General features: G+C 59.0%; 1 protein-coding gene across 1 annotated transcript; it reads right to left on the bottom strand.

Moving 5' to 3' along the window:
• Positions 1-1,277: 1,277 nt before the first annotated feature.
• Positions 1,278-12,648, bottom strand: SCN1B (sodium voltage-gated channel beta subunit 1). The gene is made up of 6 exons (XM_075536454.1): positions 12,286-12,648; positions 10,601-10,767; positions 9,404-9,644; positions 2,675-2,816; positions 2,012-2,083; positions 1,278-1,915 (listed from the first exon to the last, which is right to left on the bottom strand). The coding sequence occupies exons 1-5, from the start codon at positions 12,323-12,325 to the stop codon at positions 2,017-2,019; spliced, it is 657 nt and encodes a 218-aa protein (XP_075392569.1). The 5' UTR covers positions 12,326-12,648; the 3' UTR covers positions 1,278-1,915; positions 2,012-2,016.
• Between the last annotated feature and the right edge of the window lie 3,409 nt (positions 12,649-16,057).

Here is a 16,057-nt window from a genome sequence, read left to right as displayed (position 1 = left end):
AGCGGGAGTTGGACACCCCCCGGGGGGGCGGGCTGGGGTGCTTAGAGGGAGGAGACAGACAGATGGAAATGAACCCTGCCTATCCTAATCTCACTCCTGTTTCGGCTGCCTCTGACCCTCCTGCCAGCCCCTGCCCCTCCCAGCACCCCTGATCGCCCCAGACACACTGCTCTCCTGCCCAGTTCCTAAGCCCTCCGCTGCCCAGCTCCTAAACCAGGCAGTGTTGCAGCCCCGGCACCAGCCCCTTCCCAAGCCCCTAGCCCAGCCCCTTCCCACACTGCCCTGCCACTCCCCCGCTCCCCAGCCCCAGCCAGCTCCCAGCCCCACCCCCTCCCAGCCCCCAGTAGCCTTCCTACAAGTCACAGGGACTGGTTTGCTTTGGCAGCCTCTCTGCTGCCTGCCCGTCGGCCCGTCCGCCAGCCTGTGCCAGTGACCTCTGGCACCCGTAAAGTCCTAGATGCTGGGGCAGTTGGCTTGGAAAAGGCACCACTGCGTGCTGAGGTCCGGGCCAAGGGCCGGGGAGCGTCCAGCGACAAACACACACTGTCCCGCCAGCAGTCAAGAGCAAGCAGGGTCAGACCCCAGGGCCAGATAAACATTCAGACCCACAGGGTCGCCACCTGCCACCCACCCACTTGGACTCAGCAGCACCCTCCAGAGACTGTCCGCATGCAGTCAGGCCCACCGCTCCTGCTCAGAGGCCTTCATCCACCTGCTCTCTGCCCATCCCACAGTCAACCTGCTTCCCCCACAGCAGGTGCCCTCAGTGCCGTCAGAACCACCCACTGGTCCCACGGCCTCCCTTCACTCCTGGGCTGACCCATTGCCGCCCCCCTCCCCAAGACAGCCTGTTTAGCCTCCATGCGGCCCAGCCCCCCATCTCCAGTTCATGCTTTTCTGTCTCATATTTTGCCTCGGTCCGCACCTCCTCCTGAGACCCACACTGCTAGTGACAACATAGACCCCCCCCCCCCCCCCCCCCCCCCCGTGAACCGGAGCCCCGCCTCTCCTCCCTGGAGCACCCCAGGCTCTCATGCTGGCTCCTCCTACCCATCTTCATCTCCACAGGAGCAGCCCTGCCCCTGCTGAGCTAATGACTGGCTCTACCCTAGACTAATCAGCTACACCAGAGGCCTCACCCACTGCTCCCAGGCAGGGGCTCAGCCTTCCCTGCTCCCTTGTTACTTCCCCTGTGTGCACAGCCAGGGAAATGACGGCTTTTGAGTTGGGGGTGGGTCGGGGGTGTCACGAGCGAGACCATCAATCAAGTCCAAGAATCTTTATTTCATGAACAAAACTACTTCTGTAAAGAGAAACGAGGCTGAACGGGGCCCCTTTCTAAGTGGCCACAATCCAAGGCTGGTGAGAGAGGGTGGGGTTGGGGGTCTGGCCAGGGCCAAGGTGCATCACAGGGACAAGAGACCCCCCCCCCCCAGGTCCAGCCGGAGGAAGCGGGCGGGGTAATGTCGCTGGGGGTCAGACTGGGTCCCAGAAGCCCCTGTCCCAAAGGATGCCAGCCCATGGTGACCCCGCCGGGCAGGAGTGGGACAGTAGCTGGGGAGGGGGGCCCTGTAGAGCGAGGCTGAAGCGGCCAATATGTGCAAATCAGCAAGAGGGAGGGGTGTGGAGCCTCTGCCCCCGCCTCACCCCCTTAAACAGGCAGCAGAAGCGGGGTGGGGGCAGCGGCAGTATTGCTTTACCCATCATGCATGGCGGTGGGTGGGCGATAGGGGCAGGAGGAGGAAGGCTGGAATGGGGGTGCGAGCCAAGCCCCCTGCCCCCCTCCCACCCTGGCGGCTCTGTTGGCAGAACTCTGAGGCGAGGGGAGGCCCAGGAATGGCCAACCCCCATTGTGGGGGAAGAGGCAGGCTGTGCCCCATTAGGGCTGGCTCTTCCTTGAGGTGAAGCCGAGGGCCTGGAAAGGTGGAGGGAGAAAGAGGGCATTAGGAGCCTTCTGAGCTCTACCCAGAGCCCCCCAGCACCCCCCTCCCCATCGCGACACCCATCCTACCTGAGCTATTCAGCCACCTGTACGCCCGTACAGTTCTCTTTGCTTTCTGAGGTGATGGCCAGGTATTCCGAGCTGTGGGGACAAAGACCATCATGGTACTCCCGTGGCTGGTTACACCCAGCCCCCAGAAGACCGAGGGGAGCTGAGGCCTGCACCCTGGGGCTCCGGGCTCCTGACTCAGGGAAAGGCGAGGATCCTCAGGAAAGGTGTAAGTGGAGCTGGGAGTGTGAGGAGAACGGGAGGGGGAGCGATGGGGGGGGGCAGACTTCATCCTACCTCATGCAAAAACCCTCCCCTCTAGGGAGGACACCCAGCCAGTGGCCTGGCTCCCCCAGCAGGTGGGGCCCCTCACCGTGCCCTCTAGGGAAGTGGCTCTCTGCCCAGCTGTCCCCCTCCCACAACCCAGTTCCACCTCAGGGAGCCCCCCCTAGGGGAGTGTGAAGGCTCCCCAGCCCGCCCGCCCTCCTCTGTGCTGGGCTCTCTCCACTCTCCAGGCGGGCGCAGCCTCGGCGGCCGGCCCCGGGAGGAAGCCCCGCCCCGCCCCGCAGGCCCCGCCCCGCCCCTTGGGCCCCGCCCCTCCAACAGGCCCGCCCCGTCGAACAGGCCCCGCCCCGCCCCCTTGGGCCCCGCCCCTCCAACAGGCCCCGCCCCCGCCGCACTCACGCGTTCTCCTGCGCGGCGGCCTCCGTGGCGGCGGCGATCTTCTTGTAGCAGTAAACCATCTCGGCCACAAGCCATATGGTCAACACCACGATGAGCACGTACATCATGATCTCGGACACAATGGACGCCATGTCTCTGTTGGCTGCCGGGGGAGGGGAGGGGGCAGGCAGGGGTTAGGGGCACGGCTGGGGCCCAGCGCGCAGGCGGCACCACCACCGCCCGGCCCCAGGGTGCCAGGAGTCGGCCCTGTGTGTCCACAGGCTGGCATAAACACGCTGCCCCTCTGGAAGGCGGGGCAGGGGTAGGGAGGCCTCGGGCTCCCTCTCAGTCTACTCCCACCCCTGCACCCCTGGAGAGCAGAGGATTGGAGGCACAGGTTCGGATCCTGGCGTGGCCACTTGCTAGCTGTGACCTTTAGCAACTGACTTAAGGTCTCTGGGCATCAGTCACTGGCTGGCCTTGCGCCACCCTCTCAGCTGTTGGAGCTCATTGTTGCAACCACGGGTCCCTCCCGAGGGCAGAGGGCCACCGGCTTTCCCTCTGCAGGAGACCAGGGGCTGCTGGCAACTCCAGGCAACCGGACATCGGCAGAGCCGAACTGCTCCATACGATTTTCTAAGCTGCGACCTTTCTGAAGTAAAGCTTTGGGCTTGTCTTGAAGCCATTCCTAGATAGGTCTGAACTTCCAACCTGGGGATTCCTAACCTAAGAATGTCTTTACACCGTTGAGTGGACTTTGACTCATCGTGACCCTAGGGGGGTTACCTAATAGCTTTTAGGGGAGCAGATAGCCAGATTTACCTTGCCATCAGCATCTGGGCATTCCACCATGGTGGCACCAGTTTCCTGGCAGATAATCACCCGCTGCTGTGGAGCTGACCCTAACGGGCTGACTGACGCTCTAGGACAGAGTGGACTTGCTCCCTGAGGTTTCAGAGACTGTAACTGTCTACTGGAGCAGGCAGACTCTTCTCTCTCTGACAGCAGCGGCTGGTGGTGTGAACTGCTGATCGCTGACCACCTTTCCCTTCAGCAGCCAGGGCTTAACCCACTGTGCCTGCAGGGCCCCTTGACGGACAACTAGCCCACGATGAATCCATTCCAACGCGCACCGTGATCCCAAAGAGGATTTCCGGAGCTGTAACTATTTACAAGGAACCCTGGTCGTGTGGTGGTTACAAGTTAGACTGCTAACCTCATGATCAGCAGTTTGAAACCATCAGCCACTCCTTGGGAGAAAGATGAGGCTTTCTACTCCCATAAAGAGTTACAGCCTGGGAAGCCCACAGAGGCGGCCTACCCTGTCCTTTGGGGTCACTATGAGTCAGAACTGACTCGATGGCACGGAGTTTGGTTTGGGGAAATATTTGCAAAGACAGCCTCCTCTTCCTCCCATAGTACGGCTCAGTAATGTTTTCTATGATTCGTATTGTTATTTGTTGCTATTGGGGCAGCACGGCATCGTGGTCAAGAGGAGAGGCCGTGTGGGGCCAGCTCGCCAGTGTTTGAATCCCTGCCTCGCCTCTTCCTAGCTGTGTGGTGCTGGACAGAGAAGCCTCCTCCACCCTTTCCCTCGGTGAAATGGAACCCCCCTCCAAGAGCTGCCTCCTCCACGTGCTTGGCTGCGCCCTGTGGCTTTCTGGAAGCCTTCCTCCATCTGTCCACAGCCCTGGCCCTGGCCACCACTCGCCGTCTGCCCTTGGGCCTAATTTTAAACTGTAAAAGGAGCTGGTCAGCCAGGGGACCGGAGCTGACGGCCACCCTGGCATCCCAAGCCAATTCCCCGGATATCCATCCCACTTCCGTGGGCCCTCCTTCCAGACAGCCAGAGTTTCTGCTTCCTTGCGTGACACCCCACCCCCCACCATAGGTGAGGTCCTTCCTGGGCCAGGATGAGGGTGGCCTCCATGCTGGCTCTGTCTCCCTGCCTCTCTGAAGGAAGACCTGGGGGCAGGGCTCCACACGGCATTCATTCATTCATTCACCAAATGTATGCTTGTGCCCCCCCCACAGTGAGTGTGTAGCCCCGGCTGGGCCCTACACTACAACAAACCCTGGACCTGAGCATCCCCTGACTACTGGAAATGACCCCGAAGGCGAGAGACTGGCCCCATTTGGCCACCGACCTCAGGAGCCGCACTGAATGCAAGTCATTGGCATTCCTGCCTGAGTCCCAGAACCCTGGGCCCAGGTGGACTTAGATGCCCTGGTATCTCCTGCATGCTGCCTTCTGCTCCCCCTGTCAGTTCAGCAGAGTGAGGGATGGGCCACTAGCCCATTTTCCAAAGGGAGACACTTAGGCCCAAAGAGGGCCAAGGGCGCAAGCGTGGGCTCAGAGTTAGGATTTAACCCTCGGTGTGGCTGCCTGAATAGGAGTCCTGGTGGTATACTGAGTTAGGCTGCTCACCACAAACTCAGAAGTTCAAAATCACCAGCCCCGCCTGGAGAGAAAGACCAAGCTTTCTACTCCTGTGAAGAGTTACAGTCTCAGAAACTGACAGGGGCGGCTCTATCCTGTCTGTCGGGGCCACGTATGGGTTCAAATTGACTGGCTGCGCAGTGGTGAGCTTGGTTTGATGAGAGACTGGCTGACAGATCCGATCTCTTATCTGCTCTGTAAGCCTTCCACAAGCAAGGAAAGGTGAGGTCTTGCTATCAGGAGCGCAGTGCAGGCTCCACGACACACAGGCATCGCAGGATGAGGAACTGAGGCAGCAGCACAGCGGGCAGGCCTCTCGCAGGGCCACACAGTGAGCCGTGAGCCCCAGGCACGGGGTCGGGGAGACCTTGGAGTTCTCTCGGAAACCAAAGACCTTCCAACAGCTTGGCCCACCAGCCCACACCAAAGGCCTGGGATCGGAGTCCTCCCCTCTTTGAGGCTGCTTGTCCTAGGGTGCCTGCCCCTCATGCGAGTACACCCAAAATAGAATTAACCTCCTGCTCCCCATTCACCTGCCCCTGCTCCAGGGAGGCCCGAGCCCCATCTATCTGCCCCTGACCCCCTGCGGCACCCCTCCCAGGCCAGTCTCATCCTCACCCCTGAGGTCCATCTGACCCTTTAGAAATGGCTTGGTTCCCTCCTTTGGGGTTTGTACCATGTCAGTGGGCGCTGTGGGAAACGCAGCAAGAAATTAGCTAATTAAAAATACCACGCCAGAGTATTGTGAGTAACGAACAAACACGTCGTGTGATGAGCGACACGAGTAACGATATGTTCTGATGGGAAGAGGGGGCTATGCGTTGCCATCCTGCTCGGCTTAAAAGGAGCCACCCCACAGGCAGACGAGGGTGGCACTGCCATCCAGAAAGAAGAGCCAGCAGCGCAGCGTGACCTGCGATCCCTGCGCCAAAGCGCCTCGGACCAGGAGTCAGAGCTGTGACCCTGGACGTGGTGGAACCAAGGACAGCCGGACCTGGGCAGGAAGCTGTGGGCTTCCTGGCCCGTGGAAGGAGAAGGCAGAGTACCTTTGGGCAGGAGGCTTGCTGGCAGAGCACTAAAGGGCGGAGCTAAAAGAACTTTGGGTGGGATCCAGGCCAGGGGCACCATGGGGCCAGAGAGAGAGTATGCTTGGAAGACAGGAAAAAGGAGGCTGTTCTGATTGAAGAACTGTATCCTGGGTGTTTCTGATCCTGAATAGTGGCTGGCTGCTTCCCTAATAATCCCATTCGCGGGAGTGTTGTCTGCGAGTTATGTGCAGCCACTGCCACAGGCTGTCAACTGAGGGCGCCTCAGAGCGTGCGATGGGAGGGTGAGGCTGTCGGGGTTGGTGAAGGGGCTGAAGGCTGCGTCTGACCTCTGCCTCGCAGGAATCAGACTGGGCTCATGCTAGCGGCAATGGCGATCCTTCTGTGTCCTGTGAAGTAAGAGGACAGACATCGCCCCACTCCCACCCCCACGCCACAGCCACAGATGGATGGTGACAGAAATACTGTTACGTGTTTGATACATGCCGAAGGATAACCCACTACCATCCAGCCGATTCGACTCAAAGCAACCGTCGACATGCAGGGTCTTTCTGAGATGGTAGATCTTTACAGGAGCGGCTGGTGGGTTTGAACTGCCAGCCTTGCAGTCAGCAGCCCAACACCAAACCACCAGGGCTGCTACTACAGAATGAACCAAACCCACAGCTTTCGAGTCAATTCTGACTCATAGCAACCCCCTAGCACAGTCTCATGTAGACAGCAAGCATACTCCGTTCATCGCACGGCTGCGGAGTCCATTCCAACTCCCAGTGACTGTAAACAAGAACCGCGTGAGAAACGCCATGCTTTCACACAGTGAATGAACAGCACTTGTGAACCACACGGACCCTGGGAAGCAGCAGAAGGCCCCTGTGTGTGGTGCCAACAGTTTGCACTTGACTAAGGAGCCTGGTGCCAATGAGCTGCTAATTACCCTGTCAGCAGTTCAAACCCACCAGCCGCTCTGCAAAACAACGGTGAGGCTGCCCGATCCCATAAAGATGTGAAGTCTCGAAACCCACAGGGGCAGGTTTACTTCGTTCTGTAGCCCCACTGGGGGTCAGAACTGACTCGATGGTAATGAGTCTGGAGTTTCGTGAGGTTTTTACTAACTTGGTCCTCAGTTCAAATCCATTCAGCAGCACCCTGTAAGAAAGGCCTGGTGCAGAGAAGGGGGTGAAGGGAGACTCCGGATAGGGCAAGATATGACAAAAGAACAATCTATAAATTATCAAGGGCTCATGAGGGAGGGGGGAGCGGGGAGGGAGGGGGAAAAAAAGAGGACCTGAAGCAAAGGGCTTAAGTGGAGAGCAAATGCTTTGAAAATGATTAGGACAAAGAATGTACGGATGTGCTTTATGCAATCGATGTATGTATATGTATGGATTGTGATAAGAGTTGTATGAGCCCCTAATAAAATGTAAATAATAATAATAATTCCAAAAAAAGGCCTGGTGAGCTAGGTTTGGGAGGTCACGGTCCTGGTGAGCTAGCTCTGGGAGATCACAGGCACTGAAGACCCTACAGAGCAGAGTCGGACAAGGCACCATATGGCTGGCTCTGAGTAGGAAGGCACCCGAGGACCAGGCAGGTGGGAGGCACAGGAGAATGGTACATGGTGGTAGCTCTATGGTGGAAAAGGCAGTTAAGCCACAGGCTCTGGGAGGTGGTCTACTACCACTGAGTTGCCAGAGTACATTGGGGGGGGGGGGCACAGTAGAGCTGTGCTCTATGGGGCTTTTCAGGGTCAAGTTGTGGCATTCAGAAGCAGACTGCCCTACCTCTAGTTGGTTTCAAACCGCCAGCCTTTCAGCTTACATGATGGGACCACCCAGGGACTCAGGAGATAGTATAAGTTAGGCTAAAACAAAAGAAAGCGCACAGGTGTGGGAAGCCCCGCCTCCACCCTGTAGATGAAGCTGCCAGCTTGCTTTCGGCTCAGCACCAGGGTGAAAAGCTCCTGAGTGACAGAAGGGGCCTCCTGGGCCCCCCACCTGCTAGACCCCCCACCCCCCAAGCCTGGATTCCTGAGAGAGCAGCAATACAGTCGGTGTTGATCTGAAATATTCTAGGCATGTTTGTTACGGCCCAGCCCCAGTGGTGCAGTGGGTTAGGCACAGGCGACTAAGCACAAGGTTGGTGGTTCAAGCCTGCTAGTCCCTCCTGAGGAGACAAACGAGGCTGTCTATTCCCTGCAAAGCCTTGCAGCCTGGGAGACCCTATCTGAGAGGCGGCAGCGGGCTTGGGTTTTATTGTGGCAACTGTGCTCCCCACACCCCCAGCTCACGCAGCGGCTCCACCTCCCTGCAATGACCACCGCACCCAGCACCCAGCCGCTGGCCAGGGCCACACACACCACTCTAAGGGGCATTCTGCTGTCCCACCTGGGTGACAAATGTGATCATGCCAAAGATAAAAAGAATCTCACAGCAGGCGCTGGCCGCCAGCGGGCTGCAGGGAATCGGGCCACAGGCAGGAGTGGCAGCGGCTCAGGTTAAGACTGAGTTCAAGCATTGGTCACCTCCCAGCCTTGGTTTTCCTCATCTCTGAAATGGGGGCAAGCCCAGAGGGTGACTGGGAGGGGCTCCCACATCCACATTCTGCTTCTGGGCCTTGCTGGGATCTGGACCCCACCCCCACCCCCACTTTCTCTCGCTCTCAACACCACCTCCCACTTCCAGCACCTTCCTACAGAATCAAAGCCTCTTTGCAAATGTGCCATTCGCTCCCCAGGAACGAATGTGCACAGTCACGTCGTCGGAGTGCCGCACAAGTGACACAACACTGCCATCGATCGCTCCCCCACCAGGGGGAGGCGGGGGAGGCAGGGCTCAGTCTACCCAATCCAATCGCCAGAGCCCCTGCCACCACGCCACACTGTGAGGCCCTGCCGCACATGTGCCAGGAGCCACCACAAGCTAGCAACCATCCCCATCGCCACCCCCAGCCCCTTATATCGAACGGCTCCAATAGGGGGTCGGGGGCCCTTATCACCATCTCCTCTGCCCAAAGCCCCCCGCTCTGAGGCCACCTGCACTGGTTGTAGAGATGGGTCTTGCGTTTTGCACCCAGAACCCTTATGCAGGGAAGAGCAAGCAGCCCATTATGAGCCCCATCCCATGGCGGGTCCGGGAAGGGAGGCTGGAGGTGTGGGTGGAGCCTGGCCTAGGCTTGCAGCCAGCCTGCCTCCACCTGCCATCTGTCCCTCCGTCTGGCCACCGGTGGGTGACAGAGGCCAGGGGGCCAGGTGGGGGCCCAGCTCACCTTTGTCCACCACCTCCAGGTGGATCTTTTTGACGACGCTGGTGTTGTGCTCGTAGTTGTCGAAGAAGAGCAGGCGGTAGACGTGGCACTCGTAGTCGCCCGAGTGGTTGTAGGTGACGTTGGTGATGAAGATGGACAGGTCCTGCAGGTCCTTGGTGCCCCGGCTGCCGTTCCACACCACGCGGCCCTCAAAGCGCTCATCCTCCTCCAGCTGCAGCACCTCATTCTCGTAGCGCAGAATCTGGGCCCCACAGAAGAGGAGGCTGGTGTCCCCGCCAGGGTCTGCCCTCCCCGCCCGTCCATCTCTATCCTTTTCGGATTCTTTCCCCAGCCATGACCCAGAGACCACTCAAGCAACCTGACCTTGGTCGGCGTGGGGATGGAGCAGTTGGGGTCACTGCCTGAACCTGCCCAAGACCTGGACACGCACCCACAACACTCGCTCACGCAAACACACACTGCACAGTCACCCCAAACCCTCATTGACCTTCCTGCCTCCCTCATAGCCCCCAGCCCCCAGGGATGCTCCTTAGGCTGGACTGAGGCCACCTGACCCCATCTGCTGTGAACCTCAGCTCCCTCTGCAGGCTCTCAGGAATGTAGGGCACCCCCCACCACGTGTCATTCAAAACACCCACGTCATGTTGAGAGGGCCCCAGACACTTCTGCTGCTGCTGCTGCTGCACCTGGCAGACTTTGCCAAACCAAACACCCCCTCCACCTCCACCACCACGGCCCCTCGCTGCCCCCCCACCATTGTGTGGATTCCGACTCATGGAGACCCTGTGAGCAACAGAGTAAAATGTTTTGGCTTTTCCCAGTCGTCAACTGCCAGGGCTTGGTTACTCGGTGCCTCTGGGTGCCCTGCTACCTCCACGCTTTCCGCTCACAGCCCCTTGTTTACGCCACACAGTGACACCCCCACCCCAAGACTAGGTACCCTGTGCCAGCTGCCTGCTGGGCACATCAACCAACTCCATCAATCCTCCCATGAGAGAGACCACCGTCCGTCCGTCTTACAGGTGAGGACGCTGGCCCAGAGAGGCCCAAGGACTTGTCCAGCATCCCTACTGGACCACCGGCGGCACCAGAGGTGGAATTTGAATCCAGACCATCAGTAGTAGTAAATTAAATTATTAAAATCAAACAACCGCTGCTCCTCGGGCCTCGGCCCCTGACTGTCGGACACACACACACCTTGACAAACTCCTCCGTGCCCTTCTGGCGGAAAGTCCACTCGGTGAAGGTCTCCGCGCTGGTTTCACTGCGTCGCTTACAGGAGATGCATAGGATCTTGAAGGTCATTCCGTACACGGCCTCGGTGTCAGAGTCCACCTCCACGCAGCCCCCCCAGACGGAAGACACTGAGGGGACAGCAGGCTCTGGTCAGGCAAGGACGCCTACTGCCCTGGGCAGAGAGAGGCTCCCCGGGCTGCTGGCTTTCAGGCCCCTGGGAAGCCATCTGCTCCCTCTCCACTCAGAATGCGATTGAGGGCACAAGTGGGCCCTGCCACCTGCTGTGTGACCTTGGCAAGTCACTCACCCTCTCTGAGCCTCGGTTTCCTTCTGTTATGTGAAGGGCATGATCCTCTTGGCTTCTGTTGGTTACCATAAGTCGGGTACAGCCTCAGAGTTGGGGCTGGCACCCAGGGGGCCCCCTTCTCCCCCGGCAGTCAATGGAGCTGTTAGGGTTGCCAGGAACTGGGCCTGCGCTCTGCTCCCTAAGTCGTCCTCCTTCAGGTGAAAGGTGGAGGGACTAGCGTTCTAGCTGCATTTGCTCTGCCAACCAGCCTGCCCTGAGAGATGGGTTTGGAAGAAGGAGGATGGGACACTACCCTCCAGCCCTGCTCCCTGCGCCTTCCCACAAGCCCTTGTGTGACCTAACCCCAACGTCTCCAGCCTTGACCCTCCTCTCTCCCAGTCACCTCGCTCCAGACTTCACCCCACCCCTCTTCTCAGACTCACCAAGCCCTTTACTTTGGGGTGTGTGTGGGGGGGGGGCTTTGCATCCCAGTCGGATTCGGTCCAAGCGCTCCCTAGCTAATGCTTTGTGCCTCTCACGTTCCATCTCTGCCCTCTTATTCTTTGGGGTTTCTGGGCCTCCGCCCCTGCTGCCTCTCTGATGCCCCAAGTCCCTCCCTGCCTCCTGCGTCCTCATTTCTCTGGAGTAGTCTCTGAAGTAGCCCTGCACTGTGTCTTCTCTCCAGACGCACACACACTCATTCGCTCAGACTTCCTCCACCTCCTCCCCTCCCGCCACTGCCTTTTCTAAAACTCCAGATTCGACCTGACTCTCCATCTTTCTCCTTCATCCCCGGCTCGGCTCTTCTCTCTCGAATGCCGCTCTCACCGCTCAGAACCTCCTCTCTCCCGCGTCCACTGGACGTCTCTCTCCCCCAGCTCTCCTGCCAACTGTCTCCTGGTCCAGAGTCCCCTCTCCATCCTCCCTGGACCCCAATCTCTCCCGGAGGCGCACTTGGGTCCTTTTCAGGACCTCGCCCCTCCCTCCCATCTCTCCAGGTCTCTCCGCCCGGTCTCTGGGCGCCGCCCTCCCTCCGTCCCCCTCCCGCGGCGGCGGCTGTGAGTGTCACATTGCAGCTGACTCCGCGCTTCCTCGCTCCCGGCTCGGTGCCCGCGACCGCCCGGCTGGGCCAGCCGGCCCCGGTCCTCTCTCGCCCACCCGCATCCCCACCCCCACCGCCCTCCCCAGCCCCGCTCCCCGCGCGCGGGCGCACAACTTCTCGCGGAAGCGGACTTAGCCGGGCCGAGGGGATGAGCCCGGGATGGCCCCCCGCGCGGGGCCCCGGGGTCCAGCGCGCGCTCCCCACCGCCCGGACTGCGCCCCCAGCCGCGCGCCCCCCCCCCCCGCCCCGCGCACTCACCCAGCGCGGCGCCGACCACGAAGGCCAGCAGCGTCCCCATGACTGCGCGGCGCGCGCTGCGCCCCCCTCCTGAGCCGCCGGTATTAATAGCGGGGCGAGAGGCGGCGGGACCTGGCGGCGGTTAGGTTAGAATGTCCCCGGGAGCGCGCGGGCGCAGCAGCTGCGGCTCTGGGACCGGCGGGGGGGAGGGGGGGCGCGGCCCCCCCGCTCCGGTTACCGCCGGGGGCCCAGCCCCGGGGCCCGGCGTCCGGGCATCCCCGCCGCACCGGCGGCCGCTGCTCGGGCTGCTGCGCTGGCGAGCGCAGCCGGACGCATTCGCCAGGTGGAGCGACCCCGGCCGCGCTCGGGCTCAGGCGCGCGGGGCACCGGCTCCTGCGCACTGCTGCGGCGCGAGCGGCGGCCCGGGGAGGGCGGGGGAGGGGGGAGAGGGGGCGGGATGAATCACCGCGGGGGGAGGGCGCGGCCGCCCTGCCTTTGCCGCAGCGGCCCGGCCGGGAAGCGCCCGCCGCACCGGTCTCCCTGGGCGGCGCAGGGGCCGCGGCTTCTGGGCAAGGGGTGGCGGCCTAGGGGTTCAGACCTCTCCAGACCCCGGGGACGTCCCGCTCGGGACCTTGGGAAAGGTCAACCCCCAGAGTCACAAGAGGCCTTAGAAGACGGTCCGGTTTCCCATCCCGGAATTTGCAGGTCACCCTAGCAGGATGAAAGGGGTTCCGGTGGACCTCCAATTGACCACCCCGGAAGAACCTTGGCCTCCGGGCCTGGAGGCAACTCTGCAGCGACCCAAGGGAGCAAGAGCGAGCTAGGGATTCCCACTAACGCCCTAGACTCCACCCTGCTTGGGGCACCTCAGGGTGCAGCCCAGGGGCTGCTCTGGGGCCTACAGGTACCAGCTTCTGGGACCCCACTTGACCCCTCACACCTTGTTGTCGCTGATGTCATCTTCTCACCCTTCCCTACCCCCCACAACCTAATAGCTGCTACCCAGCCTCTCCCCCATCCCAAAACCAAGGGTAAGTCAAAGCATTCCTACTAGGGTTCTTGTTCCTATCTATATGGGTTTATCCCAAACAAAATGCAATTTTCTCTCTGAGGATGCTGGGGAGGACCACTTCCCTGACTGGGTACCCTTGGGGAACCCCACAGAAGCAGTTCTTGCAGCTAAGTCAGAATGGACTAGAGGCAGTTTGGTTTTTGCAATCAGTGGATGGCTGCAGACAAGTTCTCTGACTGACCAGTCTTCTTAGGGTGTCCACCCCACAAAATAGCGCCAGTCGAAACAATGGCTTTGGGGAGAGCTGCTGGCCAGTTAAATGCAAAGCGGAGGTCAACTTAAGAGGTTATGGCCACTTTGGGGGTAGTGGGGGATCCTAATGGTGTCATCTTGATAGAATGTCTCTAGGGACACAGGACCTCCTAAGGCAGTGACCTTCCTCATGCCGAGACCCTTTCATATAGTTCCTCATGTGGTGGTGACCCTCAACCATAACATTATTTCCGTTGCTATTTCTTCACTGTCATTTTGCTACTGTTATGAATAATCATGTAAATATCTGATATGCAGGATGTATTTTCATTGTGACAAATTGAACATCATGAAAGCATCGTGATTAATCACAAAAACACTAGGTCATTATATAATATGAAATATTTATTTCTAATGACAAATCAATGAGATTTTGTCTTGAAGCATGGTGTAACGTGGGTAACAGTCTTCACACCCGGTACTTGTGTGTGGGCGTATCTGCCTGTGAGTGGACCCGCCTGGAGACAGAGGAGCTGTGTCTCAGTTCCTAAGACCATGGGAAAGATGTGTTTTCCAATGATCTCAGGTGACCCCTGTGAAAGGGTTGTTCGACCCCCAAAGGGGTCTCGACCCACAGGTTGAGAACCGCTGTCCTAAGGGAAAACTGTGTCATTCAGAAAAAGGCAGTTACATCGAGGGCTTTTTCTCACCCATTGCACCCGCTCCTTCTGCTACCAGCATCTCCTTGGGAAATTTCCACCCCACAGCGCCGATCTTGGCCCTTAAGACTTGCGTGTGTCCCAGACTCAAGGAGCACCGAGAAGAAGCACCATTTCCAGTCCCTCCAGGATGCCTACCTAGGAGTCATGGTGGCACAGTGGTTAAGTGTGCAAGGCTGCAAGCTGCACGGTTGGCAGTTCAAAACCACCAGCCGCTCCATGGGAGAAAGACGGGGCTTTCTACTCCCATAGAAAGTGACTCACCGGGGCACTTCTCCCCAGTCCTACAGCCACCATGAGTCGGCATGCACCCGACGGAGAGTGAGGACATCTACATTGTTCGGCCGGGTGTAAACCGAAGGCTGAGAGCTGGAAACACGGGCCTCACAAGTGTAGGGACCCAGATGGAGGCCAGGTTGGGAAACAGTAGCTTCACGTTTTATTAATAAAGGTTTCCAGGATTTCATAGCAGTATTTTAAAACATACTGTCACGTACCAAGCTCATTTCTGCCTTGGACCCCTTGCCCCTTCTCTCAGCCAGGATGCCCCAAAGACTCACACCCTCACCTCCAGTGGTTTGGGGCTCCAGTGTCCCCTTGGTGAGCCTGCTTTGTGTCCACTCAGGCTCACTGCCTCCCCCAGCCCTTACCCAACCCCTTTTACAGTTGTCTAGTTGTTGTTTTTTTTCACTCTTGGACATTAGATTCTCCATGTATTATAGTCTGTTCCTTTCCTGTGTCTTTCATCCTGGAATATAGTGGCATAGTGGTTCTGAGTTAAGCTAGTAACTGCAAGGTCAGCAGCTCAAAAACATCCTTGGAGAGAGAGGCGGCTTTCTACTCCCATGAAGAAAACCCACGGGGCAGCTCCACCCTGTGCGTCAGGATCGACCCCAGGGCAGTGAGTTTGTTTTGAGGTCACTGCCGGACACAGCCTTGTGGCTTCAGCACCCCGGATGATGTCTGGTGCATTGTCACACGAATACACGACAGCGAGGGCTTTGTGTGGACATCATGCTTGGTCAGCAAAGAGGACCCTCAAGGAGATGGGTTGACGCATTGGCTCCAACCACGAGGGTGGTGGAGAGTGCATGCTTGTATTGCTCACAGGGACAGTTCTATGGGGACAGTTTTATGGGGGTGGCTGCAGGTCAGAATTGGCTCCATGGCAGTGAGTTGGGTTTAGTTGGCAACAAGGCTTAGGTAGGTCCCTGGATGTTGCACATTATTAATGTACTCCTAACCAGGAGGCTGGCGATCAAAGTCCACCCCTTTGAAGAGCGATCTGGTGGTCTAGTTGGAAGAGACTTGAGGGCAACTGTCCCCTGGTTTTCATGCGTATGGGGCTCTTCCCGGATGCGGAACTCACTTAAGCAGCGAGCAGGCCCTTGACAAAGGGTCTTCTTCCGATCTTGTGGTTAATGGATGCTGCCAGCCTGGAGTGCCCTTGGCGCCTGCCCTGCTTCGGCTGCAAGGGCAGGATGGGGAGCAGTGCTCCGGGACAGGAGGCAAAGGGGTGTGGTGTGGGGCTCATGGTGACCCCGTGTTACAGACTAAAACTGTACCCCATAGGGCAGGGGTGGGGAATCTTTTTTTTCTGCCAAGGGCCATGCTGGTCACACATTAAGCCACTCGTCCCTCATGCGAAGGCTGGGACTGCTTCCTGTGGGTGAGGTGTGTGGTGCTAGCTGGTGTTGGTGATTTCTCCCATGGGCCGGATGTTCCCCACCCATTCTATTAAAAAGCACTCAATGCACCGCACCCCTGGTGCTTAAAACACCTGTGTGCTATCGCCCATCACCCAGGAGGA

The sequence above is a fragment of the Tenrec ecaudatus genome, chromosome 18 (assembly GCF_050624435.1).
Source record: "Tenrec ecaudatus isolate mTenEca1 chromosome 18, mTenEca1.hap1, whole genome shotgun sequence".
In the NCBI taxonomy this organism is placed as follows: Eukaryota; Metazoa; Chordata; class Mammalia; order Afrosoricida; family Tenrecidae; genus Tenrec; species Tenrec ecaudatus.
The sequence above is the reverse complement of the archived record's forward strand: the minus strand, read 5'-3'. Positions and strand labels throughout refer to the sequence as shown.

Bases quoted from the DNA above. Each gene is read 5' to 3' on its own strand.
- SCN1B (XM_075536454.1), bottom strand. From the start codon at position 12,325: ATGGGGACGCTGCTGGCCTTCGTGGTCGGCGCCGCGCTGG. The intron at 9,645-10,600 runs GTGTGTGTGTGT...TGTGGGGCCCAG, and splicing joins GCACGGAGGAGTTTGTCAAG to ATTCTGCGCTACGAGAATGA. The intron at 2,084-2,674 runs GTGAGTGCGGCG...TTGTCCCCACAG, and splicing joins GCCGCCGCGCAGGAGAACGC to CTCGGAATACCTGGCCATCA.